This window comes from Penicillium atrosanguineum (assembly GCF_028827265.1).
Source record: "Penicillium atrosanguineum strain IBT 20685 chromosome Unknown utg000001l_segment0_segment0, whole genome shotgun sequence".
In the NCBI taxonomy this organism is placed as follows: domain Eukaryota; kingdom Fungi; phylum Ascomycota; class Eurotiomycetes; order Eurotiales; family Aspergillaceae; genus Penicillium; species Penicillium atrosanguineum.
The window spans coordinates 927,397-955,338 of NW_026623133.1; the positions used below are offsets into that span (position 1 = coordinate 927,397).

Genomic DNA, 27,942 nt, shown 5'->3' on the forward strand with positions numbered 1-27,942 from the left:
CTTTCTACCAATCTATCTCTCTTATACCTTCAACAACTCCAGCATCACCCTCAAGGTGAAGTTCTCCCCGCCAAATTTCGCCTCTAATTCTCCGACTTCCTTCTCCAACTCGAAGTGTAGTTCCCGCAGAACGCCAAGCGTGTACTCTAAGCTTTTCGTTTTCTTCATGGTCGCCAAAACCTCGCGCTTGGCCTCAAAGCTAAGCTTACCCTCAAGTCGTCTCTTCATGAGGAACGCCCGCAACTGCATCATCTCCCCAGCGTGCTCGGGGTTTGACTCCAGAGTCTGAATGCAGTGGATCAGCGTGAAGGAATACTTCCCTTCGTCAAGATCTTCGGCAAACCCCTTCGCCTTGACGTAGTCAGCTGAAGCGAGATTCTGATAGTCGTCGCGAATTTGGAAGAAACGTCCAATAAGGCAACTGAACATGTTCATATCGCCGTTGGAAACCTTGCCGCCGACCAGACTCTCTGCGGCCATCATCCGCGTCAACATGCGGAAGAGACCTCCCGTCTTCATATCAACCATTCTAAAATACTCGGTAGCGGTCGGACAGAGCGTGTTGTGCGTCCAATAGAGGTCATAGCTCTGCCCAACGTGTAGCAGCTGCATCTCTTCGATGAAGATACGAAAATTTTCTGGGTTCTGGAGTTGGGCGGTCATATCTGTAGCTGCGATATATTGGTATGTAGCGCTATTAATTGTCTGAGCCATGCCGTAGATATTGTGCGTAGAGGGTTTGCCACGACGTAGTGGAGAGTTGTCTTCAAGGTCATCGAGCCTGGGTTTGTCAGACACTGGAAGAGTACGTTGGAAGATAACAAGAAGGACTCACATGAGAGATGCACTATGCAGCATCTTGACTACGTCTTTGATCACCTTTACCGATTTCGGAGGTACCTTGAGCCACTCGTTGATAGAATCTATGGCCTGGTCTCGAAAACCCTTGGAAGGGAGGGAGGTAAGGTACCGGTATGGTTGAAGAACAACCTGGAATCACCGTCAGTGGGAGCAGCGTCAGCACAGGAAGATAAGCAACTCACATTATCGCTCAAGTCTGGCAGATCGCAAGCACGCGCTAACTGCACTACATCCTCAAGAACAATCGAATCCGTGCTTGGTTGTGAGATATGCGCTGGCTTTTTGACACCACGGATGCCATTCGTCCTCATCTCATCAGCATCCATGGCGCCATTCCTCTTCCTCTTGAGCTCGTTTTCTTTGGATTCGTGGCAATTACCCTCGACGGAGCCACTGGTTTTGTTCTCCGGTGAACACCTTGACGGGTATTTTGCCAGGCCGTGCTGGCCTCTCAATAACTGCAAATCATTGAATTTGGTCGGTCCGTTGTATCGTGGGCAATTAGTACTCCAGGCCGCGTTGCCAGAAAGAGTATACTGCATGACATCGATGTACCTCTTCAGCTCGTCACTGACATCCGTCCGCGCATTGGTCTCTTTGACATTGCCGACGTACTTAGCACATTCGATGCGAATGCGCTTCTTGATAATTCCTCTTGCTTCTTCTTGGCAACACCCGTGCTCATTCATGACGACTAAGACGGCGTTCTGGATATTGGCGTCGTTCTTTTCCTTCTCGTAGGAGAACAGGTCGTTCAGCAGCGAGGCTTGAATCAACGCAGGTATGATAAGCCTCTTTGCTTCTTCTTTCTCTTCGTTGGGAACAGTAATCGCACATCCAAATGTGACAAGGCCGTGCCAGAGCATGTACCCCACATCGAGGGCCCTGTAGGGGATGTACTCTTCAAGCGTCTTGAAATTCGTATCCTCCTTCCGTCGACTTGAATGTCGGACGCCAGAAGCCCAGCTCTTAGCGACACTTACCGCCCTTTCTGGATCAATTGCCATCATCTCGCGAAGGATTTGAATGACGATTTGACGCTTTCCATCGGAGCCTCTATCTTCGAGTTTGCCCGTCTGACTTTGGTCCAATGCATGTCCCACCTCATCCAACGAGGCATCGTTGACATCCGTATCAATGACATCTGTATGAATGAGCATCGTGCGTCAATTCCAGAGAGTGAGCACATACCGTCATGGATGAAAGCAAATTCCAGCGCATAAGCGATGACCTCAATTCTATCTGGGCGACACTCAGGCACCGCGCCAGTTATGAAGCTAAAGTCGGGACCCAAGAGACCCGCATAAGGCTTTGGCAAGGGCCCAACTAAGCGGCGCCAGTCTTCTTGGGCCCTGAAAGCACCTATTTCTTCAAGCTCGCCGGCTATATGCCTCCGGAGATGGATTCCAGGGCAAAGATCTTCCCTGTCGTACAGGGAGGAGTCCATCAGTGTCGAGTAATTGCAGGCCATTTGTATGCGTAGGGATGCAGAGCGGGTCAGGCCGCGGGGAGGTAATGCAGGTGGTAATACACAAGCACGTACAGACTCAGCAGCACGAGATGGATCGAAACCAAGAAAACGGTATCACCGCACAGGTTTGAGGGGACTCGAGGACTACTTTTCCGCATGCAAGGTTTCTTAGCATTAATGATGCTGCCACTGAGTATTACTCTGCGAACGACTCATTTCTCTTATATTATTTCTTTCCCTGTCATGTAGAATTGTATGGCTAAGGGTCGTATTCACGGGGACGTCCTCCTTAGGACAAACTCCGACCGACCCAAAACGTAGGGGAGAGAAGTTGACAAGCCACGACACCGAGACCAACCATGTAAGATACTAATAATGTCGGGTGATGAATCAGACGGAGAGGGCAGCAGCATACCTACCTAATGGGGAATCACCGCATTAGGCGATTCACCGATTTATCCTTTTAAGGCAGATGCCAGCTTCAGTAGCATCCCAAGCGCTTATAATATGTGAAGGAATTCCTAGCAAACCTCGTAGGCACCACGAACAGCTTTTGGTGTGGACGTCTTTTGACTCGATCTCTCACTAAGGCACCCAAATGGAGGCCTACTTGCTCTTATCTATAGATTCCAATTGGCGTGCTGTTGTCGCCATCCTCGGCGCAGGGACAGTCTATCTACTCAGCCTAGTCATCTACCGCCTCTTCTTGTGTCCTCTAGCAAAATTCCCAGGCCCCAAGCTTGCTGCAGTAACATGTTGGTACGAGTTGTACTATGATCTTGTCCACAAAGGCAAATATCTATTTGAGATTGAGAAGATGCACAACAAGTACGGTAGGTCCGAATGGCTTTTCGCCCTCTCTGTACGCATTGCAAAAGAAGAAGAGCTGAGAGCTCCGGCATATAGGACCAATAGTAAGGATCAATCCTTTCGAGCTTTCCATCCGCGACTCGGAATACTACGATGAACTCTACGTCGCGGGCTCAATTCGCCCCACGGACAGATATGAAGCTTTTGTCGAAGGTATCGTAGACTTCAAGGACTCTCACATCGCAACGATAGAGCATGATCTCCACCGCAAGAGAAGAAAGCCACTTGATCCTTATTTTTCCCGACTCGGTATCTCAAGGCTAGAGCCAATGCTAGGCGAGCTGACCGAGAAACTGATCGTCAACCGGTTCGAAAGCTTCAAGGGAACTGGAAAGGTAGTGAGACTGGACCATGCCTTCACGGCTTACTCTGGTGATGTGATTAATAGGCTATGTATGGATGACCCGCCAGACGTTTTGCTGAATGATCCGGAATTCTCACCGTGGTGGTATAACCTATTCCACAATGGGGTTGCGACTTTGCCTTTGTTTATGGGGCTGCCTTGGTTAATTCAGTAAGTGATTCCCACTACTTGAAGAGTGAGGACTAAAGTGGGCAGCATCGTTCGGCTCATTCCTGTGGGCATTCTGGCAAAGCTGGTCCCCGGAACTCAGACCTTCAATAAGTTCAAGATGGTAATAGAATCCCAGTCCCAGGAGTACTAATCTGCTGACCTTGATAGATGTGCGATGACCATCTCCGAGTCGCCAAGAGTGAAAAGGCAACCTTGGGATCCAAAGACACGTCGATGATGGGTAGCCGCCCGACCATTTTCCGACATCTGCTCAACAGCGACCTCCCATCGTCTGAACTTACAGATGACCGGCTGTCCAAAGAAGCTCAAGTTCTTATCGGAACCGGAACCATCACTACAGCCGGATCGTTGTGCTTCCTTTGCTACCACATAATGGCCAATCCCACTATCAAGAAGCGCCTCCAAGAAGAGCTGAAACCCATCATGGCGAACTACCCCCAGAAGAAACCGACTTGGGCTGAACTGGAGACAGCACATTATATGCAGGCAGTAATCAAAGAGGGTCTTCGGTATTTCTATTATTTCTTCTGTGCCTAGATTGAGCACCGCGCTAACAGATGTTTTGTATTACAGCCTAAGCTTCGGCACCATGCACCGTCGTACGCGCGTTTCCCCAAAACAAGCCCTTCAATTCAGGCAGTGGACGATTCCAGCTGGTGTGCCTGTTGGCATGTCTGCATATTACGCCCATCGCGACCCGAGCGTCTTTGCATGTCCTGACGAATTCCTCCCCGAGCGATGGCTTGCGGACGTTACACCGGAGATGAATCGCAATTATGTCCCATTTTCAAAGGGGTCAAGGCGATGTTTGGGAACAAAGTAAGTGTTATTAACTCAGCTGCTAGTATTCTTATATCTCTGACTCGGCTTGAGTAGTCTTGCGTACGCTGAAATCAACCATGTGGTCGCTACGCTTTTCCGTTCAGGGGGTGCAGATTTTGACCTTTACGACACGAGTGAAAAGGATGTCAAGCCCGCTCATGATTTGATTGTGCCGCTGCCAAGCTTGGAGTCGAAGGGGTTTCGTGTAATTTTCCATTAAACACAGGCATATAAGTGTACTGGGATCTCGGGATTAACAGTCTTGTCGGTTAGAAGCGAGCTAAGGATCAATACTGCTAAACGTACAGAGCTTACTTCCAGAAATTTCCATTCACCCACACTTTACCCCAGTTCTGGTTTCCATTCAACTTGAAAAGCGGCATTGACCTGTAATTAAAGTTTGCGCTCCAATAATAATCCTCGTGATTGAGAAAAATAGTCGAAAGCCATCGCTTTGACAAGCGGACCACCAAGGAATGGAAATGCCGCGTCTTCCAACCGGCAAGTGGAGATGTACTCATCCCGATGAATGAATGATAATGACATCCAGGGCTCGCTTAGAATTAGTAACTAGAGACTAAAAGTTTTTAGATCATGAATTATCCCCATCAGCGGGGAGAGGGAGAGATGTATAAATGAATCCATAGATGATCGAAAGTCCAGAATAACTGCAATGGGCTCATGAGGCTGGAAGCTTGAAAGAGTGTTATTCCCAGATCAGACCAATTGACCAGGATGCAGATGCTCGGTCTTTCTCTTCTTGCCTTTCTGGCAGGAAGTGCATATGCAGTAATCATTCAAGAGTCCATCGTTGGAAGCACCAGTGATGAATATCACTAAGAACCGGAAGACAGAGCTCGGGTACATATTCCTTTATTCCACAAAGGTTCTAGAAGGCCGTGGTGCGCGAACTACTTATACCGATGATAGCGAACTCGTCTGGCAGGGAGCATTTGGGAATATTTCGGCATTTCAACCTCAGACCTTAAATGGCGAGCCTGTTCTGACATATTGGAGCGGCACGATCAGCACCTCAGGGTACGGGCGCGGCTCTGTTCAAATCTTGAACCAAGAGTACGAGAAGATCCACGAGATCACACTTCCGGATGGGAATCGCCACCTCCAGACGGCTTTCGAGTCTGCGTTCCCATCTTACATCGATCTCCACGAGGATGCAATTATAGAACAGGGAACTATTCTGGTTGCGGCATTCAATGCGACCCAGACAAATCTGACCAGTGTTGGTGGGTCGAGCAATGGGTGGATTCATGACAGTCAGTCCTACGAGACATTAAGAGCAACGACATTGTGTTCAGCTGGAGAGCACTGAATCAGCCCGAGGTGATGCCTATCGCAGATTCGTACACACCCTTGATGGGTCCGGGACGAGCCAGAGTGACCCATGGGACTTTGCGCATCTGAACTCAATTATGCGGTATAGGGAAGAGAGTACATAGTCTCCTCGCATGGCTTCTGCAGCATCTACGCCATTGACAAGAATGGCAAGCTTAAGTGGACGTTGGTTGTAGGGGCTCACCTTCCCTCTTATCCCATATTACTGACAGATTGTCGCAGGGACCAACCAGAGGCGATTTTAAATTAGCTCTAGGAACTACATTCTGTTTCCAGCACGATGTGCGAATCGTCGAGTCCATGAACAGCACTGTTACGCTTCATATTCACAACAACAACAATGCTCCCTTTTCAGAGGGAACACATGCCACGGTCGGCCTCCTACTGAAACTCGACTTTGTCGCAAAGACCGCTTCGCCCGAGCGTCTCTTCTCGGACGCAGAAGAAGTGGTCTACGCCTAGTCGTAAGACAGCTAATAACCCCTGTCCAACGACCATGTCCTCCTGGGCCACGGCGCAACACCCAAAATCGAAGAATACGATGGCTCCGACGCGTTCGTTATGAGAGCAAAGTTCAGCTATGATAACCGGATGTAGTCCTACCGAGCGTTCCGATCAGCGTGGACAGGCAAGCCGACCAGTACACCGAGTTTTATGCGTGCCGGGCGGGGTCCGGGGCCAGCAAGGGGCCAGTGAAGGTATATGCGAGTTGGAAGGGAGCAATAGAAGTGCGGACGTGGGAAGTGTACCTTGGCGATGACGAGCAAGATCTCCGGAAAGTGACTACGGGTGCGCGGAATGGATTTGAGACGGAGATCCGCGTGAGTGGAGCTGGGAGCTACGTGATGGTTAAGGCCGGGTCCGCTCAGACCGAGGTTGCTCGGGTACAAAGCTGTTAAGGTAGCTTCTGCTGGCCTTAGCCTTGAGGAAGCTGTCGGGATCGGGGACCGTGGCTTCGGTTGGATTCAATGGTATGGTGCAAACTATGTCTTAGAATCAATTCGAAACCGAGGGCGAATGTGTCATGCCATGCCGCACCCCATCGCAGACCCATGGAACTTGCGATGACCAGCCTTGGACATCCGCGGCCACCGAGTTTGTTATTGTTCCATTGTTTAGGTTTCTATTGCCCTAGTTTCGGGCAAACTAGAGCAAAGCCAATGAAGCCGGGCGAACCGCCAGGCCGTGTTTTTCAAGAGCATCAGATCACGCGGCAATCAATGCAGTTGACAGGTGGAGATACGTCCCTCCACGGATTTGTCCCTTATTGGGTCCCGTTTATCAGAGGGTAGATGGATGGGTCCTAGTGATAATTAGTCTTCTTAGTGCATCTTTAGTGCGTATTTAGTACCTTCCTGCATTGGGCTCCACTTCCTTTTTTTTTTTTTTTTCTGTTCCCATCGGGAGCTTTCTACTTGACTCGACTCGACCGGATGCGACCGCGCAGGGGAGTAATGTAATGTACATCGGGTCCGGCTGTCGTACATAGCTTTTGTTCAGCTCTTCGTATTCTGCAGTCCAAGGGAAAGGGGATCAGCCAAGGTACCTAGGACTCGGATAGCTTCACCGCATGTTGGACACCAGTGGGGACCCAGTGGCCCAAGACCACAACGTCTGGCCATTGGGCTGCAACGGAAGTCCAATTATGCTGGATTCGTACTAGACAAACGAGCCGGATGAGCAGACTTGGTCAGAATGGAGTAAAGCACGAGTTGGTCACTGTGACAACCTGCCCCACGCTGTGAATCATATGCGCTTGTGTTGTACAGTCGAGTTGGGCATCCGAGTTTTTTTTTAATCGTGCTCCCCGACCCGACTTCCTCTCTACACCTCTACTCACACCTCTAATTATACCATTTTGCTCTGCGAGCTTTGTTTGTACAGTTGATCCTGCGTTAGTGCTGCTTTGCTGGTCAAGTTGCAAATCCTTTGTTGCTTTTCCCCTCACCCTTTCACGACCGTTACGATTTAACGACCGCCAGCATGGCGACCGCGGCGATCCAAAGTGGTACGTCATGAGCTACACATCTCGATCCTACAGCTTGCTAACGATGGATATAGTCTCTGATGAGACTCTGCCCAAAGACCCTGTCTCCGTCGAGCCGATCACATCCTCAATCGTCGACGAAAAGTCCGCCGACAACGGCGACGCTGAGACCGAGGTTACAATGACCGCAGCCCAGAAGAAAAAGGCTAAGAAAAACGCCAAGAAGAAGGAGAAGAAGGCCGCCGCCAAGGTCGACGAGAATGGCTTCGACTCTGCCGACGTCTCATCTTCGCAAGAGGTCGACCCCATCGACTCGACTGAGAAGATCGAGGAGATGAAGGAATCCGAGCCTGTCGTCGAGGCTGACAAGCCCACCGAAGAAGCTGTCTCTGAGAAGCAGCCCGAGACGACCACTGAAGAATCTGCCGAGCCTACTAAGGAGGTGCCTACATCCACCGAGGCCGAGTCAGAACCCACCACAGAGGCATTCGCCGCCGAGATTCCCACCAAGAGCGAGGAGACTGAACCCGTTCCAGAGCCTACTACTGCCGAACCGGCCGTGGAGGAGTCCAAGTCCGTTGAAGCTACTCAAGAGTCTGTACCAGAAGAGACCTCAAAGCAAGCTACTGAGACTACGACTGAGGCTGTTTCGGAGGCCGTCGAGGCCCCCGCCGAGAAGCTCCCCGCAGAGTCTACAATTGAAGAATCCAAGCCTGAGGAATCGACCCCGGAGGTCACTAAGGAAGCTCCAGTCGAAGGGACTCCCGCCGAGGAGCCCGTTAAGGAGACACTTGCCGAGGAGCCTACCGTGGAGACCGCCTCCGAGTTCAAGGAAGAAGCTCCCGCTGAAAGTCCCGTTGTTAAGGAGCCCGAAGTTTCCAAGGAGACCGCCGAGGAGCAGCCCGCTATTGAGGAGCCAACCGAAGCTCCTAGCACTGAGCAGCTCGCCGAGGAAGCTCCTGTCCAGGAAACTGCCACCGCAGAGGCTACCCCCGAACCTACTAAGGAGACGACCACTGCCGCCCCGGTTGATGACAAGATTGAGACAGCTCAGCAGGCCGAAGAGCCTATTCCTGTTGAGATCAAGGAAGAAGTCGCAGAACCTATCACCGAGACTACTACCATCGAGGAGCCCGCTACTGAGCAGACCGCCGAACAGACTGCAGTTGCCGAGCCAGAGCAGAAAACTACCACTACCGAGCCTGAAGTGGTTCCTGTGGCTGCTGAGCCTACTCCCGCTCCCGAAGCCGAGGAGTCCAAGGTCGAAGAGACTCCCGCGGCTATTTCTGAGCCCGTCGAGCCTCCTACCACCGAAGAGGCTGCTATTGTTGCGCCTACTAAGGAGGAGGCCACTGAGGTGGTGACGGAAGCCTCCAAGGCCGAGGAGTCCATCGAAGAGTCCAAGCATCAGACTACAGAGGAACCCGCCGTGGAAGAGAAGGCATCCGACGAATCCGTGGCCCCAGCTGCTGAGACCGCTGCCGTGGAAGGTCTTGCTGCTGATTCACCAGTTGAAGAATTCACCGAAAAGCCTGTCACTGAGTCTCCCGTCGAGGCTGTCGCGGAGAGTGAGGCCAAGGAGTCTGTTGAGGAATCTGTTCGGGAGACTCCGGCTGAGCAGCTCGTTGAGGCTATCCCCGAGGAACCCTCTACCACCGATGTGCCTGCCAATGAATCGACGAATGATATTATCACTGAGCCCACTGAGCCCGACACCGAGCCCGTCACTGAGTCGGTTGCTGAGACCGTCTCCGAAGCTCCCGTCAAGCCTATCGTCGAGCCCGTTGCTGAGCCCGTTGCTGAGCCCGTCGCTGAGCCCGTCGCTGAGCCCGTCGCTGAGCCCGTCGCTGAGCCCGTCGCTGAGCCCGTCGCTGAGCCCGTCACCGAAGCTCCTGTCGAGCCTATCGTCGAGCCCGTTGCTGAGCCCGCTGCGGAGCCCGTCACCGAAGCTCCAGTCGAGCCTATCGTCGAGCCCGTTGCTGAGCCCGTTGCCGAGCCCGCTGCGGAGCCCGTCACCGAAGCTCCAGTCGAGCCTATCGTCGAGCCCGTTGCTGAGCCCGTTGCTGAGCCGGTTACTGAGTCCGTCACCGAGCCCGCTGCGGAGCCCGTCACTGGAGCTCTCGTCGAGTCCATTGCCGAGCCCGTCGCTGAAGAAACTTCTAAGGAGACCGTCACCGAAGCGTCCGTGGAGCCTATCGCCGAGTCCATTGCTGAGCCTGCTACGGAGGCCGCTGCTGAGCCCATTGAGACCACTTTCGAAGCCCCTGCCGAGCAGTCTACCAAGGAAGCCGTCACTGAAGCTCCCGTCGAGCTCCCCGAAACTGCCACCGAGCCCGCTGCCGAGGAAGCCCTCACTCAAGAGCCCAAGGTCCCCGTGGCTGAGGAACAGAAGGTCGAGGAGAATCTCGCCGAGCCCGAGGTTTTTACCGCCGTTGAGGCCGCCCCGGAGACCAAGACCGTCGAGGCACCTGTTGCTGAAGAGGTGGAAACTGTCGATATCCCTGCAGTTCAAGAATCCGCTAAGGATGAAGAGGCTGCTGATGTTCCCGCTGTCGAGGAGAAGACTGAGGTTCCCGCTGAGGCTGAAGCTCCTGTCGAGGCCGCTGCTATCGAGGAAGAAACTAAGGAAGTTAGCACCGAGGAGCCCACCGTGACCGAGCCCGTGGCAGACTCTGTTGTTGCCGTGGCTCCCGTTGTTGAAGAGGCCCCCATCGCTGAGACCCCCGTTGTTGAGGCTCCTGTTGTTGAGGCTGATGCCGCTCAGGAGGTTGTTGTCGAGGAACGTGTCAAGGAAGAGCCCGTTGCCGTCGAGGAGCCTACTGTCGAGGCGCCCGTCATCGAAGAGGCCATCAAGGAGGGGCCACTCGTTGAGGAATCTGTCAAGGATATTGTTGAGGAGAAACCTGCTCCTGCTGCCACTGAGGAGGCTGTGGTCGAGGAGCCCGTCGCCATCGAGGAGCCTACTGTCGAGGAGCCTACTGTCAAGGCGTCTATCGTCGAGGAGACTATTAAGGAAGAGCCTATAGTCCATGAGCCCGTCGTTGAGGAGTCCGTTGAGGAGACCCCGGTGCCTACTGCTACCGATGAGGCTGTCGTTGTGGAGGAGCCTACCCCAGCTGTTGAGGAGCAAAACTCCACTGAAGCTGTGGAGCCTGAGACTACCCCCGCTGCTGAGCCAACCCTGCCAGTACAGGAGCCCGTGCAATCTGAGGAGGTCCCCGCCACGAAAGAAGAGCCAGTTGTTGAGGCCCCTGTGACTGAACAGAAGCCCGAGAAGCAGGAAGAGCCTGTGCAGGCCGAGGACATCCCCGCCACTAAGGAAGAGGAGCCCGTTGCCATCGTCGAGGAGACTCCTGCTGCGACTGAAGCTCCTGTTGAGGAGTACTCTGCTTTCCGTGAGCTGATGAACGCCCCTAATGAGGAGACTAAAGAAGAATCCGCCAAGGACAGCGATATTACTGCTGAGGTGATTGGCGCTGGAGCTGCCGCTGCCGTTGCCGGGGTTGCTGCCGTTGGTGTGGCCTCTGCGCTGCACAAGGAAGCTGAGTCTACACCGGCCCCTGAAGCAGAGCAGGAGTCGACCATCACTGAAACCAAGGACGAGCCTGCGGAAGCCAAGGTAGAGACCGAGGCCCCAGCAGAGTCGCAGCCCGATAACAGTAAGCTGCAGCCCTACGCTGTCTCGACCAACAACGTGTCAGTCCCATCGTTCGAAGCTGATCCGGTTCTCACAGCCCTTGCTGTTGATCGCGAAGCTCTTCTCAGCAAGCTAAACCAGCCCTCCACCGACCAGCTGGCCAGCATGACCAGTGAACAACCCCAGACTTCCGCTGCCACCAAGCAGCCCCAGGTCGAAACCGAGGAGGAGCCCGCCCAAAAGTCTACCGAGACTCCTGCCCAGCTCGCCCCGGAAACCGCCGCTACCAACGACGCTAATGAGGAGGATGCTCGTCCCGTGAGCCAGAACCGGTCAGTGACTGCTGTTTCTTTGAATAGCGCACCTGACAACTGGCTCAAGGCGTTCCTGCGCACTATGTTCGGAGGATTCTTTGGAACTATCTTTTCGCCTTTCCGCCGCCGTGGAAAGGACGGCAAATAAGATAGTGACTGGAAACCACTCCTCCTTGACGTTGCGCATGGAAGGATATCGAATTCAATGAAAAAAGAAATACGCGTTCAATACGCAATACTAACATTGATTCACCAGGGCCCCGTTTTGGACAACGCTTGCTGTGATCCCTATTCTTGCGATACTCTGGCGTGCGTTTTACCACTGATCGTCCCTTCACCTTGTGTTTGCAGGAAGGATTTTGATTGAAAAGCAAAGCAAAGTCAGAATGTTCTTTTGCGCTTGATTCCCCTGTATTGATTACGATTTTCCTTGTCTTTCGGATTTTGACTTGCTTTTTGTTTGCTTTATTTCCTATTGTTTTTATGATTTCCATTTGTCGTCTAGCATGTTGATGAGCTTGGCCGGTCTTGAGATAGATCGAGATGCGGCCTCGCCTCTCCAGCGTGTATGACATTTACGATGAACTTAATGAATTGGATGAATTATCTTAACTATGCGCCATTATCTATTAAATTCCTCTGTAGACTTCGTGCAAAGAGAACTTCGTCCGCGTTTACGTCCACGTCCACGTCCCCATCCTTGAGATGTTTACACGGACACTCTCCATCTTCCTCCATTTACTTCCTTCACCTTCCCCGTCTCTCTCTCTCTCTCTCTCTTTCTCCACGGCTCCCCAATTTCATCTATTCCGCACGCCGTCATCATCTATCCCCTCTCTTCACTCATTTGCTGTTGTGTTTCTGGGTCAGTCATCTCTCCAACTATCCTAATTCATGTCAACCCAGGATGTTTGGACCATTCCCCCCATTTCAAACCGAACATTTGAGTCCCAAACTCCCTAAAGGATCACCTGGAAAGTCACCCAAGGAATCCTCTGAGTATACCACCGTTCGACATTCCCTGGATAGTGTAACAGTTCCAACGACTGAAGCTCCTCCTCCCTTTCCACCTCCTGCTCCTCCTGCATTTGTTCTGCCTGTTTCCGTGTCAGAGTCGGTTCCTCCATCTGTTACCGCTGGTAACGCTTTTTCTGTTGTTGCTCGACGCAAATGGGAAGAAGACAGGCAGACAAGCAAGGGCTTTGGTGAGTACTGAAGCTGCTTTTGTTGCCCGCTCCTGTCCTGTTATCCAATATTTTCGATAACTGACAAAGTGATTAAACAGGTGACTCGCTTCCAAGCAGCCCAACTGAAGCTATCTTTCATCCTTGCCTTTGTCGCAAGACTTCATATCTTGATTACGACGGGGACCTTGCTCTTCCCATGCCTAAGCCACGGCATGATAGCGTCGAGGCCCCTTCCGGGGACGAGTCAGCTCGGCCTACTTTCAAGAATCACTCGGTGACGGATCCTATTTTCACACACAATCCCTTTCAATGTGACCTTTACACTCCCGAAGACATGAAGAAGCGGTCCAAAGTGGATCTCATCAAGTCCAAGTTAAGCTTCAAGGACTTGCGCAAGGAAGGTTCCCTTGAGGATATTAATATTTCTCCCTCGGTGCTCCAGCTTCCTGAGCCGTTTAATGAGAGCTCCAAGAGAGCTTTCCATCGTGCAACTTCTCCAAATACCATTCCCTCCATGGCACAAAGCAACTACAACTTCAAGGCGAAGTTGAAGCCCATCGACCATGGCAAGGTCTCCGGTTGCAGCTCTCAATCTAGTACTGCACCGAGTAAGATTCCTCTACCTCCCTCGGGAACATACACCAATGCGCATGGAATCGTTCCGTCCAGAACCCGAAGCCGCCATGTTTCTGTTGCTGAGAGCCAGAGTTCTTCCACTACTCAGGATAAAACCAAAAGCGATTCCAGCGCAGAGTACAACACAGGAGCCACTCCTACTGGAAAGTGTCGACCAAAGAATCTTACCATCTCGCGTACGAGCACGGACATTGCTCAGAGGCCGAGCGTCTCCCGGGGGGTACCCATCTACCCATCGAACAAGGACCCGCACCCCATGCGTGGAGACCTTCTCAAGCCATTAGGCAAGGGCAAGTATATGCCACGACCCTGGGCTGAGCGAGACTGTGGTCCCTCCGTTTCAGCCAAGGAGAATGTTCCGGCCCTGACTGCTTACAAAGAGAATGAATCTCCTGTGACCTCTATGCCTGATTATCTTCCATCCTTCCGCGAGCGCATAGAGAAGGCTGACCTCTCGCTGGAGGGGTTTGTTTCTCTGAGTCGCAGCATTCCCATGCAAGTGGACGACCTTGTTGACATGGTCCGCTCAATCCAGAGACAGACTGATCTCGGTATCAATAACCTCAACAATAAATTGGATGAGCTGGCCAACTGGATCAGCGACCAGCTCCAGAAACAGGTGAATTCCATCTCTGACTTGGCGCGCACCAAAGCCGACCTAAACAGCAAGCAGCTCGAAGTCTCCAAAGAAATTATGAAGTTCCAGATGGAGTGTCGCCTTGAGGTCGGTGTCATGGAGCGACGACTCAATACGTTCGAGATGAAAGTCATGGATGAAGCACAAGCCGAAATTCGTTCGTTGGGTCGCTCTTACGAGGATCTGAATCATAAGACGGAGACCCTAATCAACAAGTTCTCGTCCGATACTCTTCAGAAGTTCATTAATTGTCAGCGCCGCAGGACCGAGGAAATACAAAGGGATGTGGCGTATCTCAAAGCCCAGGATGAAAAGTACAAGCTTGATGAGACTCAGAAAGAGCAAACTGACCGACGCGTCACGGCTCAGATGGACGCCGCCAAGCTCACACCTTCTTCTTACCCAGCTACTCCGATGAAGATCGAACTCTTGGACGAACATACCGCTGTTCAAGCTGAGCTTGAAGCTCCGAAGGGTCATATGGAAGCTCCATCGAACACCTCGATGGATGTGCAGCGCTACAGTGAGTCGACTATCCGTAGCACTCAACCTTTGATCAATGAGCACGATCATGCTCTGCCTATGCCACCTACCCCAGCGTCTGCCCATGCTCCTTTTCCTCTGCGACCCCGAATCTCTTCAGCACAGGACCATAAGTCAGCCGGTACGTTGCCTCGAAGTATGTCCCTTGCCAAGAAAGGATTCATGACCGGCACGAAAGGTACAGTCTCTAACGCTTCTGACCGCAAAGAAAAGCAACTCGAGAGCACCCCCTCCAATGAAGGAAAGAAACGATCCATCTTCAGTTTTCTCCACCGCCGTGATCACCACGAGAACGGTACGGGTAAATACCAGCCATCCCTCCGTCGCACCGAGGCCACTCTACTTCTTGACGATGGCAGCTCGCGAACGTCGACTCCTACTCCTCCTATTCCTGCGATTCCGCGGAATATTCCCAAGTTCGCTCAGATGGAGAACAAGAGCCTGACCGTAGTGCATCCCGCACTTCGCGCTGCGACTGTGCAGAATGTCGTGCACGAGGATGAAGTCCTTTCTTCCTCGCACAGCGGCATACCCCTCTTGTCTCCCGGGCCTTCTTTCAGTTACAACGAAGAGGTCGGCTTAAAATGCTCTACCCGTGGCTCTTTCCCCTCCACCTGCACCACTGCCTCGTCTTTCAGCGAGTCCAAGGTCCAATCAGCCTCTGACAGCTTCCACTCCGCCATGCAGCACACCTCCCTGCAGGAGAACACCGCAAAGCTTCTGAAGCAGGCCGTTTACAGCCCTGCTAACGACAACCTGCACATTCCCCTGCTCGATGATACTGAGCATGGTTGGGTTCAGGACCAGGTATCTCTTCATGAACAACGGTACACAGATACAATGCACTAGGTTTTTCCCTCATACCTCGCTTCTTTGGCACTTTTCGTTAAATCTTTCTGCTCGCAACCAATTCCGGCAGATGAAGTGCACATTCAAGCTTATGGGTATCAAACAATGTGGTTTCATGAGGGTTATGGATCCAATGCGGATTTCACGGTGTTCAAAGGCGCATAATGGTGCACAGTTTCCAACGCGGTGTTCATTGTTTCCTTCTTTTCATCGAAAGAGCATATGGAAAGTATGACGGACATACTGGAGATAATCTCAGTAATGACTAATTTTCTACAAAGGTTTCCTAGTTTCAAGGAATGCGTTGATGAAACTCAAACCTTTTCCCTGCTCGTGCTCGTTAATCTTCTCTAAAGTCATAACAAACAGCATGGACCAATATTTCTATCTCGGGCATCTAGTATACCGAAGCTGAAGACCGGGGGACTCACCTTGTCTCTTGTCCTGGCGAGTGCCTAGGTAATGATGGGGGTGTTCATCTGTACTTGTACGGGTAGCTTCGTCACCTGGAAGCTGATTAATTCTCTTGGGATCTCAAATGCTTTCAGGTGACAGGTCAAAATTTGCTTCAATCGCAGCCAAATGTCAACCGAATGCCCCAGGTCAGCGCGTTTAGTGGGGCTGAGAAGTTGGGAAAGATCTATCTTGGGACTTATTTACGCCTCTGGCCAGGGCTTGCGCCAACTAGGCCGGCCTTCGTCAACCTACAGGTAAACTAAACCATGTATATGGAAGATAAGACACATCACATATAGATTGATGAGCATGAACTTCATTCACTGAGGAACTAAATGGAATGCAAATGAACACTGTCTATGGAAGAACATGCCAAAGCAGTTAAATGGTATCAACGCGTACATACAAGAACCGGGTCACTTTTTCTATTATAGACATCTATACACGAAGACACGGTTACTTCGAATCGTTCATCAACTTCTCGATATCAATAGCTGACTCCCGCACCTGCGGGCAGTAATGCATGCGGAGAAGCTCGCCCTCCCACACGGAGCCTGCAAAGACGTTCGTGCTCTCGATATCATTCGCGTATGCGTTGAACACGCCATCGCCCTTGCGTTCATCACTGTGCCACAGAGATGAGATGCGGCGTTGGTTGTGCTTCGCGAGTTGGTTCATCAAAGACAGGGTGGCCATGGCGGACTTCTCGGGCAGTTGGAGCGAGGTAGTCATCAGACGCTTGGCAAAGCTGGCCAGGCGAATTGGTGGCGGCATACCGTGTGCGCGGGAGAGGAGGGATGACTGCAGGCAGCGAAGGAGCAGGACCATAGGGGTCTGGAAGTTGACCTTGTTCTTTGATCGCATACGAGCCTGGGCATCTTCTCCGTGGGCATTGGGGTCCGGGAGACGCAGAGAGGTGCTCGGGTTGTACTCGACGTCGGGATTAACGGCGAGCGAGTAAAGGGAACGGTAGAGGTGTTTGATAAAGAAGCTGAGGTCGAGGTGAAGGGTTGCGGCGGCCTTGCTAGTGTCTTGTCCTTCCAACAGGGCGAAGGCGGTGATTGTGCAAAGCAATGTTTCGCGACGCGCATCGCGAGCCCTGCTTTCCGATGCAGGCGCACGCTCTTCGTTCTGGTCTTCTTCCTCTTCCTGGTTTTCACCTTCTTCGCCAAGTTCCTCGCGCTCGGCATGGCCGATGAGATCCTTCATTGCCTCCAACAGATCACCGAAGAAGTCCTGGTTGATCAGACGGGCATATTTGGCCAGACCCTCAAGCACAGGACCCATCAGGTGTGGAATGCGCGCCTTCAAAATACGGAAGTAGATACCAAAGACGAGCTTAAGAGTCTCGGCCTGGCTCTTGTCGCGTTCTTCATGAGAAACCATCGCATCTGCCTGCTTCATATCCTTCTCGACAATCTTGCGCTCCTTTTGCACCTTGCGCTCTTTCTTTGTGCGGAATTCGCGCTTCTGCTTTTGCTTCTTGCCATGGGGTTGCTCCTCCTCTTCGCGGTCCACGCGGTCTTGAGAAGCCTTCAAATTGAACTCGCCAAGTAGACGGAGATGAAGGAAGGTATCCAAAACGGTCTCGTTGATATTGAAGTCTCTAGCTTTCATCATCTTTGCGAGCAGGCGCACGGCTTCCTGAGAAACGATGCCATCATTGTCCTTCGCAAAGATATCCTCCATTGTCTCACGGCACTTTATCTGGTCTGCATCAATCATTTTCTTGGCGAGGCGGTTCACAACGATCTTGAGCAGGTCATTACGGAGGTTGAAATGCGGGACGGCTTGAAGCATGCTGCAGGCACAGTTGATGGCGATGCTCTTCAGGCCAGGATCAACGTAGACGAATCTACCAGGCTTAGTGATAGTGGACAGCTTGTTGACGTAGTTTCTATAGTTGGAAACGAGAGACTGCTCGAAATCGCGCAATTTTCTCACATCCTTTGAAACCTTGGCGGTCTTGTCCTCCTCGCTGAGGGGGCGAATTCGGTATCCGGGAATGACATCCTTGAAGATCGCAGCTTGAGACGCCAGAGCGAGCTTCTTGACGGTGATCGGCGAGTCCTTCTCCACCATTTCAGCCATTGTCTTGAACAGCGCGATATTTTCTTCGGGGTCCTCGTTGATCAGCATGGCGATTCGGGCAAGGTCCTCCTTCGCCTTCATAATCTGAACCTTGATCGGAATCTTAGGCTTCTTCTCTTCAACAACCTCCTCTTCCTCTTCGGAACCTTCGCCTTCACCGTCATCGTCGGTACCCAAGAAGCTGTCGGTTTCTTCCCCTGCGTCTTCTGGTTCTTCAGTCTCCTTCATAGCTTCAACAAGTCCCTCGGAGGTCTTAATCGGCAATCGGGTTTGCTCATTGGCTTTCTTGTTCCCTTTGCGCGGGCGGCGTTCGTAGTCCATTTCGACATCCCATTCATCGTCGCGATTGAAGGAATTGTCTTTGCTGCGAGAGGCAGAGCCCTCCCCCTCGGCAGGAGGGCTCAAACGTCTCCTTTTCACATTCGCACCACGCGCCATTTTGTTGTTTATCGGTGTTGTAGTGTCGGAAACTGAAGGGTCTGCGGCGAATAGGCGGTCCAACTTTTCCCTCACCGCCTGTGCACCGAGACTTTTTTTCTGCCAATACTATCGCATGCTCCTCACGTGCTGATAGGTACAAGTGGGTTCTCCTATCATGTGATCTGTTATCGCCTGGGAAAAAAATGGCGTCTCTATCAGCCAGCTTCGCTCCGTAACAACGACATCCACAAGTCAAGATGCGTCAACTCACTGAAGAAGAGACCAAAACTTTGTTCTCAAAGCTCGCCCACTACACAGGGCGTTCTTTGAACAGCCTTGTCGCCCCCACCGATGGCGGACCTCAGATGGTCTTCCGTCTGCAAGGAAGCCGAGTAAGAGCCTGCCGATGCGCAATTGCCCCGTGTAATACTTTCTTTGCTAACATAACGCTCCCAGGTCTATTATATGCCCCTAGCCATTGCGAACCTCGCGACCTCAATTCCCCGCGACAACCTCTTGTCCGCTGGTACCCAGATGGGTAAATTCACAAAGACTGGAAAGTTCAGGCTCAACTTGACTTGTTTGGATGTGGTGGCTCCCCACGCCAGATACAAGGTAATTTAAACTCACACCTGCAGCAACTGGGCATCTGCTGACTTTTCACAGCTGTGGATCAAGGCCAATGGAGAGATGCCTTTCCTTTACGGAGGCAACGTCGTGAAGGCGCACGTTGGCCGTTGGTCCGAGGACTGCCCTGAGCACAGTGGTGTCATTGTGTACAATCAGGATGATACCCCCCTCGGATTCGGAGGTAATATCTCACTCGGTCGCCTGAATATGCGGGAATTAACTAACGGACAAATAGTCTCGGCACGTGCAACCCAGGAGGCAAAGAAGCTGGACCCTACCGGTATTGTCCTCTTCAGACAAGCGGATGTTGGAGAATACCTCCGTGAGGTGAGTCAATACACGTTTCGATGAACTGTCTGGTCTCTATACAGAGCAGAGCTAACATTCAATAGGAGGATACCCTTTTCACTACTTAAGGATGAGCTGTGGGGGGATAGAATCTTGCATGTTCGCATACTTGATCAAGGATGGGAGTTAATGGAGTCATTTCTGTCACGTAAAAAGTCTTGCTTTGCAGTCAAATACCATCGATCTCAATATGTAATTTCTACCTCATAAATCATTCCGGCCTCGCACAGAAGTACATACACGCAGAAAGATATTTCCTTCAGACGCACATGCGAAAACTAACATTTTACCCCAAAGGTCTTAGAGATAGGTTTAAACAAGAAAATTTCCCCCAAAGCTACTTATTCTAGGCATCGTATGCGCTCTAAATGGTAATTACTTCCATTTGTTGAAATCCAAAGTCCTGCCTCAGGCAAAGCTGAGTCATCACAATAATGCCCGCGGGCGGTGATCCGTTGCATCGACGCAGGGGACGATCCTATCGCCATTGCTCAAAATTAAGCCTCGTTTTAGGTATCACAAGGTATACAGCTAGTGCTCCGAACCCCAGGCCACGCGCCATCGTTTCAAGTCACTCACACCCCTACGTCGCCATAATCGACATCGCGGGGCACCAATATCAACCCCACCATGCCGGCCTACACCGCGGCGCAAAAGGACGCTATCGACCAGTTTGTCGATTTGACAAATTCCCAGCGGACCATAGCTTCGAAGGTAAGTTTGATTTGTAAACCAAGGAGTGATGCATCTCCGAGCTCTGTTTGTCGGGGCGTGCGGGAGGTTTGATGTTCCGTTGAGCGTTAGACTGACAAATTGCTATAGTATCTGAAGCAAGTGGCATGGAATGTTGAAAGAGCAGTTGATAGGTAAGCTCCAAGAGAGGCTTTTCGCGTAACACGTCATTTCTGCGACTTTCCATATGTCTTTTATTTTTCTCCTCCGGTGTCTACCCCGGAGTGAACCTTCAACAACCTCCACAGCCATGGGTATCAAATGTCGGCTTGCTTCAGGAGTACAGGATACCTTGAGCCACTCGAAAGAGAATATATTTACAAGCCCTTCAAGGCCTCCAGATCGTCGACGCAAAAGCAAGGGCGTCAAAGCATGGACAAAAGAGCTGACAATCTCGTCGAAAAACAGTTTCTTCGGGAGTGATTCTTCTCGTGGAGCAGCGAAGAGCTCTCTCAGCACCATCTTCGATAAATACAGAGGTATTTCATTCCATATTTTACATTGCAAATCCATACTCACACTTCACAGATGACCCACAAGACAGCCCAGATGGCATCGGCATCGACGGCGCCATGACATTCCTCAACACCATTGAAGTCCAACTCGATGAGGTAGCCTGTCTCGCTGTCTTGGAGATGTGTCAATCCCCTTCAATGGGCGAGTTTACGCGCGACGGATTCATCGACGGATGGAAGAATGCCCAGTAAGTCATCCACTCTTCGTCCTCTTCACCAAACGACAATACTAACCCCCACATAGCTGCGACAACGAAGATCGAATGAAGGAATACATCAAATACCTTCGCAAGCAAATCCCCAACGACCCTAACCTGTTCCGCCGCGTATACCGCTTTACATTCCCTCTTTCCAGAATGCAAGGCCAGCGCAATCTTCAATACGAAATTGCCGCCGATCAGTGGAAGCTCTTCTTTACATCCGACCATGGCGGTATGTTGTGGAACACGGCCCGTACGCCATGGTTGGACTGGTGGCTTGAGTTCCTTGAGGGGCGCGGTAAGAAGCCAGTTAACAAGGATCTGTGGGAGCAGGTTGAGGTATTCATGCGCAAGTCTCTGGAAGATGAGGAGTTCGGCTGGTGGAGTCCCGATGGGGCTTGGCCTGGGGCGTTGGATGAGTTTGTGGACTACGTTAAGGAGAGAAGGGGGAAGGGGTCCGAGATGGATGTTGAGTAAGCTTTCCTCTTACTCTACTCTGTGTCCACCTGTCTGTGGATACCATTTGAGATCAAAGATCCACTTACGAGGGTGAGGGAGGACCATATTCTATGTCCAAGGCTAGCGGTATTTATGCGGGCCTTTGTTTACTTCGCTTTAGATGGGAATCAAAGCATATGTGCACTTATTTTCAGGATCCAAATCCAAAGTAGTATATTGGGGAAGGCCATTCGTCGTAAGATTGAAAATAACATCAAGGGAGAATAGATATCTGGTGCAGAGGGATGCATGAATGTGTACAGGTTCAAAACACCGGGGAGGAAAAAAAGACATGAGGTACAAAAGAAAAGGATAAATAGCCACAAATGGGAGGGATATCGTGGTACACGCGTGTGTGTGTACTTGCTCGACTCATTTGCAAGGTACGAGGTTCGCTCAAGGGTAGTCACGCTTCTCGTGCTCGGGACCGCGACGCTGGTCGTAGCGCTTGCGGAGAGCCTCCAGGCGCTTCTTCTTGGTGTGGGTGTTGACGTAAGTGCCGATGAAGAAACCGATGATGTTGAAGAAGGGTACCCAGGTGTGCTCGGGAAGGAACTTCTGGGCAAAGGCCAGGGCCAAGGGGGAGGTGACCCAGCTGACCTTCATGACGGGCATGAAGCCGGCCTTGACGGTAGCGCGAACCTGGTGGAAGGTGCGCGCGCCGGCGATAACGGCCATGGAAGAGAGGTAGACACCATTCTGGATCGGGGAGATCTACGGAAACAGAGTTCCAGTTAGCATTGTCGCGCGCTAATTCGGGATATCGCGTGGGAGATACGTACGATCAAGTTGCTGACGAGAATCTGGAGGATCTTGGCCTTCAGACTAGTGCGACCAGCGAAGATCTTCTGAAGAATGCCGATGAGGACGTGGCCCAACGGGGCGGCAACGAACATGCCATAGAGCGACATCTTGGGGATGCGCGAGCTGAAGTAGTGGCCGTGCTTGCCGACATCGTGAGCGAGCCACGAGGCGAGAAGCTCTTGCAGACCGGAGAGCACACCGGAGGTGAGCATCTTAGTGCGCAGCGGGTTCTGCTGCAGCTGCTTCAGGTAGGCCTGCGATCCACATTCTTCGGATTAGTGGGCGCGTTCGGGGATCGGAGATTTTGGGCCCTACATACCTGAAGATAGCCGATCTGGCCCTTTCCACCCGTCAATCGGTCACCGATGCGATGCGCCAGATCCTCTGGCTTGCCGGCAGCATGGGCGACCGTGCGGACGCTTTCCTCCTGGAACTTGACGGACATGATGGATATGATGGGGGGTAATCGGGATTAGAGATTCCGGAGGCGCCTATGAGGATGGGAAAGCGGTCAATGGAGAGACACGATAACAAGACGATGTATCGCGTGGGAAGCAAGAGACAGGGGGTTGGGGGTGTTTGTTTATGACTTGTCCGAGGGGGGCTGGGCCCGGTAACCGAGGCCCGCAAGGCTGATTGGGCCAATCTTGGGCCGACGTACCTGGTGGTTTTGGTGATACAGGGCTGGTCCGCGCCACAGGGTTTTGTAAAGAATGACCAGGTGAAAAACTGGGGTAGAATCCTGTATATGAATGGGAAGCGGTCGGCCTTCGAATCGGCAGATGAGATGGGGCAGACCCCCGGCGAGATCCATTAGGCGGAGGTCGTCGGAGATCGGGGGGCTCCGTCGGCCATCGCGCAATTTCCAGGACATAGGACACATTGGGTCCCCCGGTTCCAAGGTCCTGTCAACGGAGTGGACCTCGGGAGTTTTTTACCCGTCCTTTGCATGCAGATAATTCTGACTAGTGCCACCGAAGACGTCTTCTATAGTGTCTTGGGTTTCATTCTCGAATCCGATGTTCTTCAATGGATTGATGCTTAATCTCGACGGGATTCTCGTTCCGCTGTCCGGCATGCATGACATGAATATATATATATAACTGCCTGATGAAAGGAAAAATTCAAGTGGCTTCCAGAATTTGCTCAAGATGTTTTTGAAGACATCTCTTTATTCCTCTACATGTAAGAATGCCATTGACTCACACTTTATAATGTTTGAGCATACGGGAGGACAAGCCATGGCCTTTTGCCCAGGAGAATTTACATTACCACCGTCAACTGACCGTAATTCATCATCTTCTACGGGAATCCATCTCCCAATATTTCATACGCCTGCCCCTGTTTTGATTGCATCGGCAATCGCCCAAATGCATGGAACCGTTCGCATTCACCCAACGTCAGACGAAAATATATCCTCCTTTCAAAAGCCGCCAGGAGTTTTGAACTTTTCTTGTTGTGGACGTGATAATCGGCCGGTATGGAAATAGTATGCGTGAAGTCATAGCAATGCCCTACAGGGCGCCCCTGGAGAATGTATAGATGGTTCATCATGTATGAAAGCCGATGACCATCGCTCATCGGCGCCATAGGGGTGATGATTGCTATGGACCTGGTTTCACTTAACAGTGAATCGTTTCCACGGCCTTCCATCGATGATAGATGGCATGGAAAGTGTCATCAGGCTGCGATCATCTGCTGGAGATTAATACTGGACTGGTCAGTCAGACATGAGGCCGGAGCCACCCTCGTCGGCCTAGGTGAATGGCGCTCACAATAGCGTTGGGTTGGCTGGTGATGGATTATATCACGTCGGATCTTCCACGCACATGGTGTAGACCACTCGGTCCACGTAGAACGTATCTAAAGCACCGTAATTCATCGAAACAGCGTAATGAAAGCCTGTTGGGATCGATTAGTCGTTGCTCAATGGGCCTTCTACTTTAAATCCGTCCCAGGCGTGGACCCGTGCGTTGACACTGTTCTTCGCAACGCTTCTTCCTTCCCATCCCTACCCTTCACTTCCCGTACTTTTTTAGATCCAAACTTCAAAAAATCTTGATCAATCGCTTGTTCAAACGTGACTTTGAATCTGAAGAGCTTCTCGGCTCATTCAAGGTGACTTCAGAGTGTCTGGGCGAGTTTGAAAGCCACAAAATGGCCAAGCGGGTTGGCGCCAGCGATCTCACTTCGTCAGACACGCATCCAATCTACCCCAACCCTCAAGCACCTCAAGATATGACTTCGGCTGCTGCGCCAGTGACACATAGTCTCGCGTCCCAACCTAGACGGAAGGTTTTCGGAAAAGCTAACACCCAAGGGTCCACGGATTCTGAAGAAAGCTTGATGGGGGTGGATCGTGCTAGGTCGACCCAGGAAGCTCCTGTGCAGCAAGGTCCTAGTGCTCTTCGTGAAGTTATCGGGGAAGAGAACAGAGATTTGGGTAAGCCTTGCTCCGTTTAGAGTGGTCGGCGTTGGAGTATCGACTGATTCATGTGATCGACCAGAAACCCATTCAGCAGAGCATGAACACCAGCTGGAACAAATTGATTTATCAATAAACAACAGCAGTGATGGAGCCGGCGTCAAAGGGCCAGCAACGCCTTCGAAATCGCACGTTCTTGTTCATACGGTGATGCGTGACCCGAGCGTCACGAACAATGCTGTCGAAAGCATTAGCCCTAGCCAGTCGAGCGAGGCTGCCGAGGACGATGAGGATGATCAAAACACCGTGGATACACGGGAAAGTGGGTGGCCAGTAAGTGACATCGTTTACCCTCCGTCGGAACACGCCATAACTTGTGCGTACTAACTCCTTGGAGGGACCAGAGTGGGAGTTTGCCATCGTTGATAAGGACGACAATCCCAACTCGGAGAGCTCATCCTATGACTATGCGGTTTCGCACAAAGGTCACACGCCGGTACACAGAATCAGCTTCAGACACGGCCCGCCTGGTAACATCTACGATGAATTCCATGACAAGGAGATCCCCCGAAATAACGATAGAGCCAATACCTACTCGTCCAGGTTGAACGACGCCCATGCTAGGAAATTTGGATACCCCGCCAACGACGGATTATGGCCACAGGTGCCTGCCTCTCGTTACCATCACTCCACACCAGACTTCATACGTTCGGCTTGCTTTCGACGCTGTAGTTTCCCGCCAATTTCGAGCTTTCCCGCGTGGGATCAGGCCGAAGACGAAGACATTCGCGTCGAAGAAGTTCCCCTCTGTGATTTGCTTCACCGTCGTTATTCCGATATTGAACTCTTCCAAAACGAGAGAACTTGGTCATTGCTTCCGAAAGCTGATGACTATCCTGCCGTCTATGAACGCGCAGACGGTTCCCTATTCTATTACCCCTCAAAGACATCAGCGGTTCATCCCAGACGGGCCTCTGATCCTGATGTCCTTGACCTCGAGAATCCTTCAAAGACACGTACAGAAGTTCATCTCAAACGTGCGCCTGATCCTGATATCTTTGACTTCGAAAATCCCTCAAGGACACCAACAGAAGCCTTTCCTGGGCGTTGGACTGGTCCCGGAATCCTTGAATTGAGGATTTGTCAACGTTTTCAATACTCCTCAACCGTACCAACAGACGAGATGCCCGGCCCCCACGTCTTACCTGACATGAATGAAACTCCCGAGTTAATCCGCCATACACGCTACCAAGCTTGTCCTGGCAAGTGTCACCACAACTCGGTCCTGAGATATTGGATCAATGAGGACGCCCCAGAGCGTGTCTGTGATATTTGCGGAGGCACTGCTCGATTCTTATGGTCCTGTACTGCAGACACGCCTGACTGGACTGATGCATCTCCTCGAACCGTGGGCCCTGCCCCTGCTGCTCCTACTCTCAGCAAGTCTGTTCCCAATGTGCCTTCTTTTCCCGGCTCTGCTGCCAATGAATCTGCTCCGCCTGCACTTCCTACCAATGTCTTTAATCTCAGTGGCTTCAGTCCCATCAGCTCTGCTCCTCCTGGCCTTGCTGGCAATGTGCCCTCTCCTAGTGAATTCTCGTTCTTCAACCCTGCTGCCAGTGAGTCTGCTTTAATTAGCTCTTCTCCTAATGCCCTTGCCCTCACCGGATATACTCCCCTCCGGCCTACTTCAACTGGCCCTGCTTCAACTGGCCCTGCTTCAATTGGCCCTGCTGCTACTAGTTCCGATACCGACATCACGGGCCCTGATATCAGCACCCTTGCAGAGTGGATGCAGAAAGCGATTACCATAGGGGAGTACACTCCAGCACAGGTGCAGAAGCTCGCGAACCAGAAGTTGCAGGTCCTTGAATGCGCAGCAAGAGACCGCGCAGCACAAGCAGAACGCGCCTCAAAGGCTGCTTATGCAGCACGACCGCCGACCATGGGAGAGGGGACAACAGTGTGTGCATGGCTCGCACGACAGACCGACAGGGAAAGTCATCAGGATGGCGACATTCAGGAAGGCCCATGGAACGGAGGTCCTTGCAGAGCTATGTTCTGCCCTCTATGCCACTGGGAATTCACCGAACGGTCCCTCGGCCACATTGACCAAGTGGTCAACGAGCCATACGTCGCGCCGCCCAACATCCCCGAGTACCTGAACCGTCCGATTTCTGACGCCGCCGTCCTGAGAGCGATGCGTCCGATGCACTGGGTGCGCGGGCGTGAATTTGGCCTTTGGTGGCTGGAGAATAGGTACTTGTCTGGCCGAGACATGGCTCCGGTACTCCGCCACGCCCTTAACGGGGGGTGGACCGAGGAGCAGTTTAAGCTCACCAGCTGGTGGGTATACTGGCAGCACCTGTCAGACCTCGAAGTCGGCGCGCGCGTGAGATGGCTTAAGGCAAGAAACCTCGAACAAATTTCATCTTTCAGTCAGTCTATCACTGACCTTCGTTTCATTGTCTCCCGGTCGAGCGAGCGACAGTGCTCTTCCATGAGGATGGGCCTTGACCCAGTGCTTTCTATCAGTCGGCACCCGATCTGGGAGGAATATGAGAGTCAAGGAAGACTGGTGGTCTGTCCCGGCTGGGAATACTCCCTTGGGCACCGGTGGCAGGCCCTAAGTCGCCCGGAGCACAAGGAGCTCACGCGGCTTGTCACGGAGCAGCAAGACGCGCTGGCCATCCAGGGTGTCAGCTCCGCCGCTCTCCGCCAGAGTGTCAGTCCTTCCCAGGGACTGACCCAAGAAACCGAAGTGCCTCAGCAGGCCGGCCATGATTTTGACAGCCTCTATGATGCCTCTGACAGGGAGTAGGTCCGGTTTGAGGAGAGGTTCCGGGCGGTAGCGTGATAGATGAGATTTGCCTGAGCACAGGGGAAAGGAGCAAAGAGGAAATGCTATGTACGATAGAGATCTCGAGACACTTCATAGCACCATGTACAATTAACGATTATACTGAGTGATTTTAATGCCCGAGGAGATCAAAAAGGTGAGAATAAAGTCCGAAGTATGAAGTCCGAGGTCGTACGGAGCGTGTACGTGATACCCGCAGTGGAGCCGGCCGATTAAGGAAGTCCCAACCCAGTTCCGAACCTCGGTCCCTTCCGCTCCTTC

At 52.0% G+C, this 27,942-nt stretch overlaps 11 protein-coding genes across 11 annotated transcripts; 8 read left to right on the top strand and 3 right to left on the bottom strand.

Annotated features, from left to right (window-relative positions):
* Positions 1 to 27: 27 nt before the first annotated feature.
* On the bottom strand, positions 28 to 2,021 carry N7443_000350 (bifunctional terpene synthase/polyprenyl synthetase family protein; the record flags this gene model as incomplete). The annotated part of the gene is made up of 3 exons (XM_056880406.1): positions 28 to 781; positions 836 to 990; positions 1,044 to 2,021. Coding segments are annotated over 3 exons (1,887 nt in total), but the record flags the coding sequence as incomplete, so codon positions are not given.
* A 909-nt stretch (positions 2,022 to 2,930) lies between these two features.
* N7443_000351 (cytochrome P450) lies at positions 2,931 to 4,779 on the top strand (the record flags this gene model as incomplete). The annotated part of the gene is made up of 6 exons (XM_056880407.1): positions 2,931 to 3,165; positions 3,239 to 3,716; positions 3,762 to 3,837; positions 3,885 to 4,246; positions 4,311 to 4,556; positions 4,614 to 4,779. The coding sequence occupies 6 exons, from the start codon at positions 2,931 to 2,933 to the stop codon at positions 4,777 to 4,779; spliced, it is 1,563 nt and encodes a 520-aa protein (XP_056745645.1).
* A 606-nt stretch (positions 4,780 to 5,385) lies between these two features.
* On the top strand, positions 5,386 to 6,374 carry N7443_000352 (arylsulfotransferase family protein; the record flags this gene model as incomplete). Its single annotated transcript, XM_056880408.1, has 4 exons — positions 5,386 to 5,799; positions 5,876 to 5,994; positions 6,039 to 6,084; positions 6,135 to 6,374. The coding sequence occupies 4 exons, from the start codon at positions 5,386 to 5,388 to the stop codon at positions 6,372 to 6,374; spliced, it is 819 nt and encodes a 272-aa protein (XP_056745646.1).
* A 34-nt stretch (positions 6,375 to 6,408) lies between these two features.
* On the top strand, positions 6,409 to 6,811 carry N7443_000353 (geranylgeranyl pyrophosphate synthase; the record flags this gene model as incomplete). The annotated part of the gene is made up of 2 exons (XM_056880409.1): positions 6,409 to 6,466; positions 6,510 to 6,811. 2 exons carry the CDS (start codon positions 6,409 to 6,411, stop codon positions 6,809 to 6,811), a joined length of 360 nt encoding a protein of 119 aa, XP_056745647.1.
* A 1,084-nt stretch (positions 6,812 to 7,895) lies between these two features.
* N7443_000354 (PT repeat family protein) lies at positions 7,896 to 11,998 on the top strand (the record flags this gene model as incomplete). The annotated part of the gene is made up of 2 exons (XM_056880410.1): positions 7,896 to 7,920; positions 7,974 to 11,998. 2 exons carry the CDS (start codon positions 7,896 to 7,898, stop codon positions 11,996 to 11,998), a joined length of 4,050 nt encoding a protein of 1,349 aa, XP_056745648.1.
* Positions 11,999 to 12,757: 759 nt separating this feature from the next.
* Positions 12,758 to 15,702, top strand: N7443_000355 (uncharacterized protein; the record flags this gene model as incomplete). The annotated part of the gene is made up of 2 exons (XM_056880411.1): positions 12,758 to 13,055; positions 13,136 to 15,702. The coding sequence occupies 2 exons, from the start codon at positions 12,758 to 12,760 to the stop codon at positions 15,700 to 15,702; spliced, it is 2,865 nt and encodes a 954-aa protein (XP_056745649.1).
* Positions 15,703 to 16,614: 912 nt separating this feature from the next.
* On the bottom strand, positions 16,615 to 18,687 carry N7443_000356 (nuclear export protein Noc3; the record flags this gene model as incomplete). Its single annotated transcript, XM_056880412.1, has 1 exon — positions 16,615 to 18,687. The coding sequence occupies one exon, from the start codon at positions 18,685 to 18,687 to the stop codon at positions 16,615 to 16,617; it is 2,073 nt and encodes a 690-aa protein (XP_056745650.1).
* Positions 18,688 to 18,926: 239 nt separating this feature from the next.
* On the top strand, positions 18,927 to 19,715 carry N7443_000357 (ribosome biosynthesis protein NIP7; the record flags this gene model as incomplete). Its single annotated transcript, XM_056880413.1, has 4 exons — positions 18,927 to 19,061; positions 19,126 to 19,284; positions 19,336 to 19,626; positions 19,692 to 19,715. The coding sequence occupies 4 exons, from the start codon at positions 18,927 to 18,929 to the stop codon at positions 19,713 to 19,715; spliced, it is 609 nt and encodes a 202-aa protein (XP_056745651.1).
* Positions 19,716 to 20,277: 562 nt separating this feature from the next.
* On the top strand, positions 20,278 to 21,571 carry N7443_000358 (defective in cullin neddylation 1 family protein; the record flags this gene model as incomplete). Its single annotated transcript, XM_056880414.1, has 5 exons — positions 20,278 to 20,361; positions 20,470 to 20,513; positions 20,788 to 20,858; positions 20,908 to 21,082; positions 21,139 to 21,571. The coding sequence occupies 5 exons, from the start codon at positions 20,278 to 20,280 to the stop codon at positions 21,569 to 21,571; spliced, it is 807 nt and encodes a 268-aa protein (XP_056745652.1).
* A 417-nt stretch (positions 21,572 to 21,988) lies between these two features.
* On the bottom strand, positions 21,989 to 22,841 carry N7443_000359 (Mpv17/PMP22 family protein; the record flags this gene model as incomplete). Its single annotated transcript, XM_056880415.1, has 3 exons — positions 21,989 to 22,306; positions 22,375 to 22,650; positions 22,716 to 22,841. 3 exons carry the CDS (start codon positions 22,839 to 22,841, stop codon positions 21,989 to 21,991), a joined length of 720 nt encoding a protein of 239 aa, XP_056745653.1.
* A 2,190-nt stretch (positions 22,842 to 25,031) lies between these two features.
* On the top strand, positions 25,032 to 27,642 carry N7443_000360 (60S ribosome subunit biogenesis protein NIP7; the record flags this gene model as incomplete). Its single annotated transcript, XM_056880416.1, has 2 exons — positions 25,032 to 25,154; positions 25,219 to 27,642. The coding sequence occupies 2 exons, from the start codon at positions 25,032 to 25,034 to the stop codon at positions 27,640 to 27,642; spliced, it is 2,547 nt and encodes an 848-aa protein (XP_056745654.1).
* Positions 27,643 to 27,942: the final 300 nt, after the last annotated feature.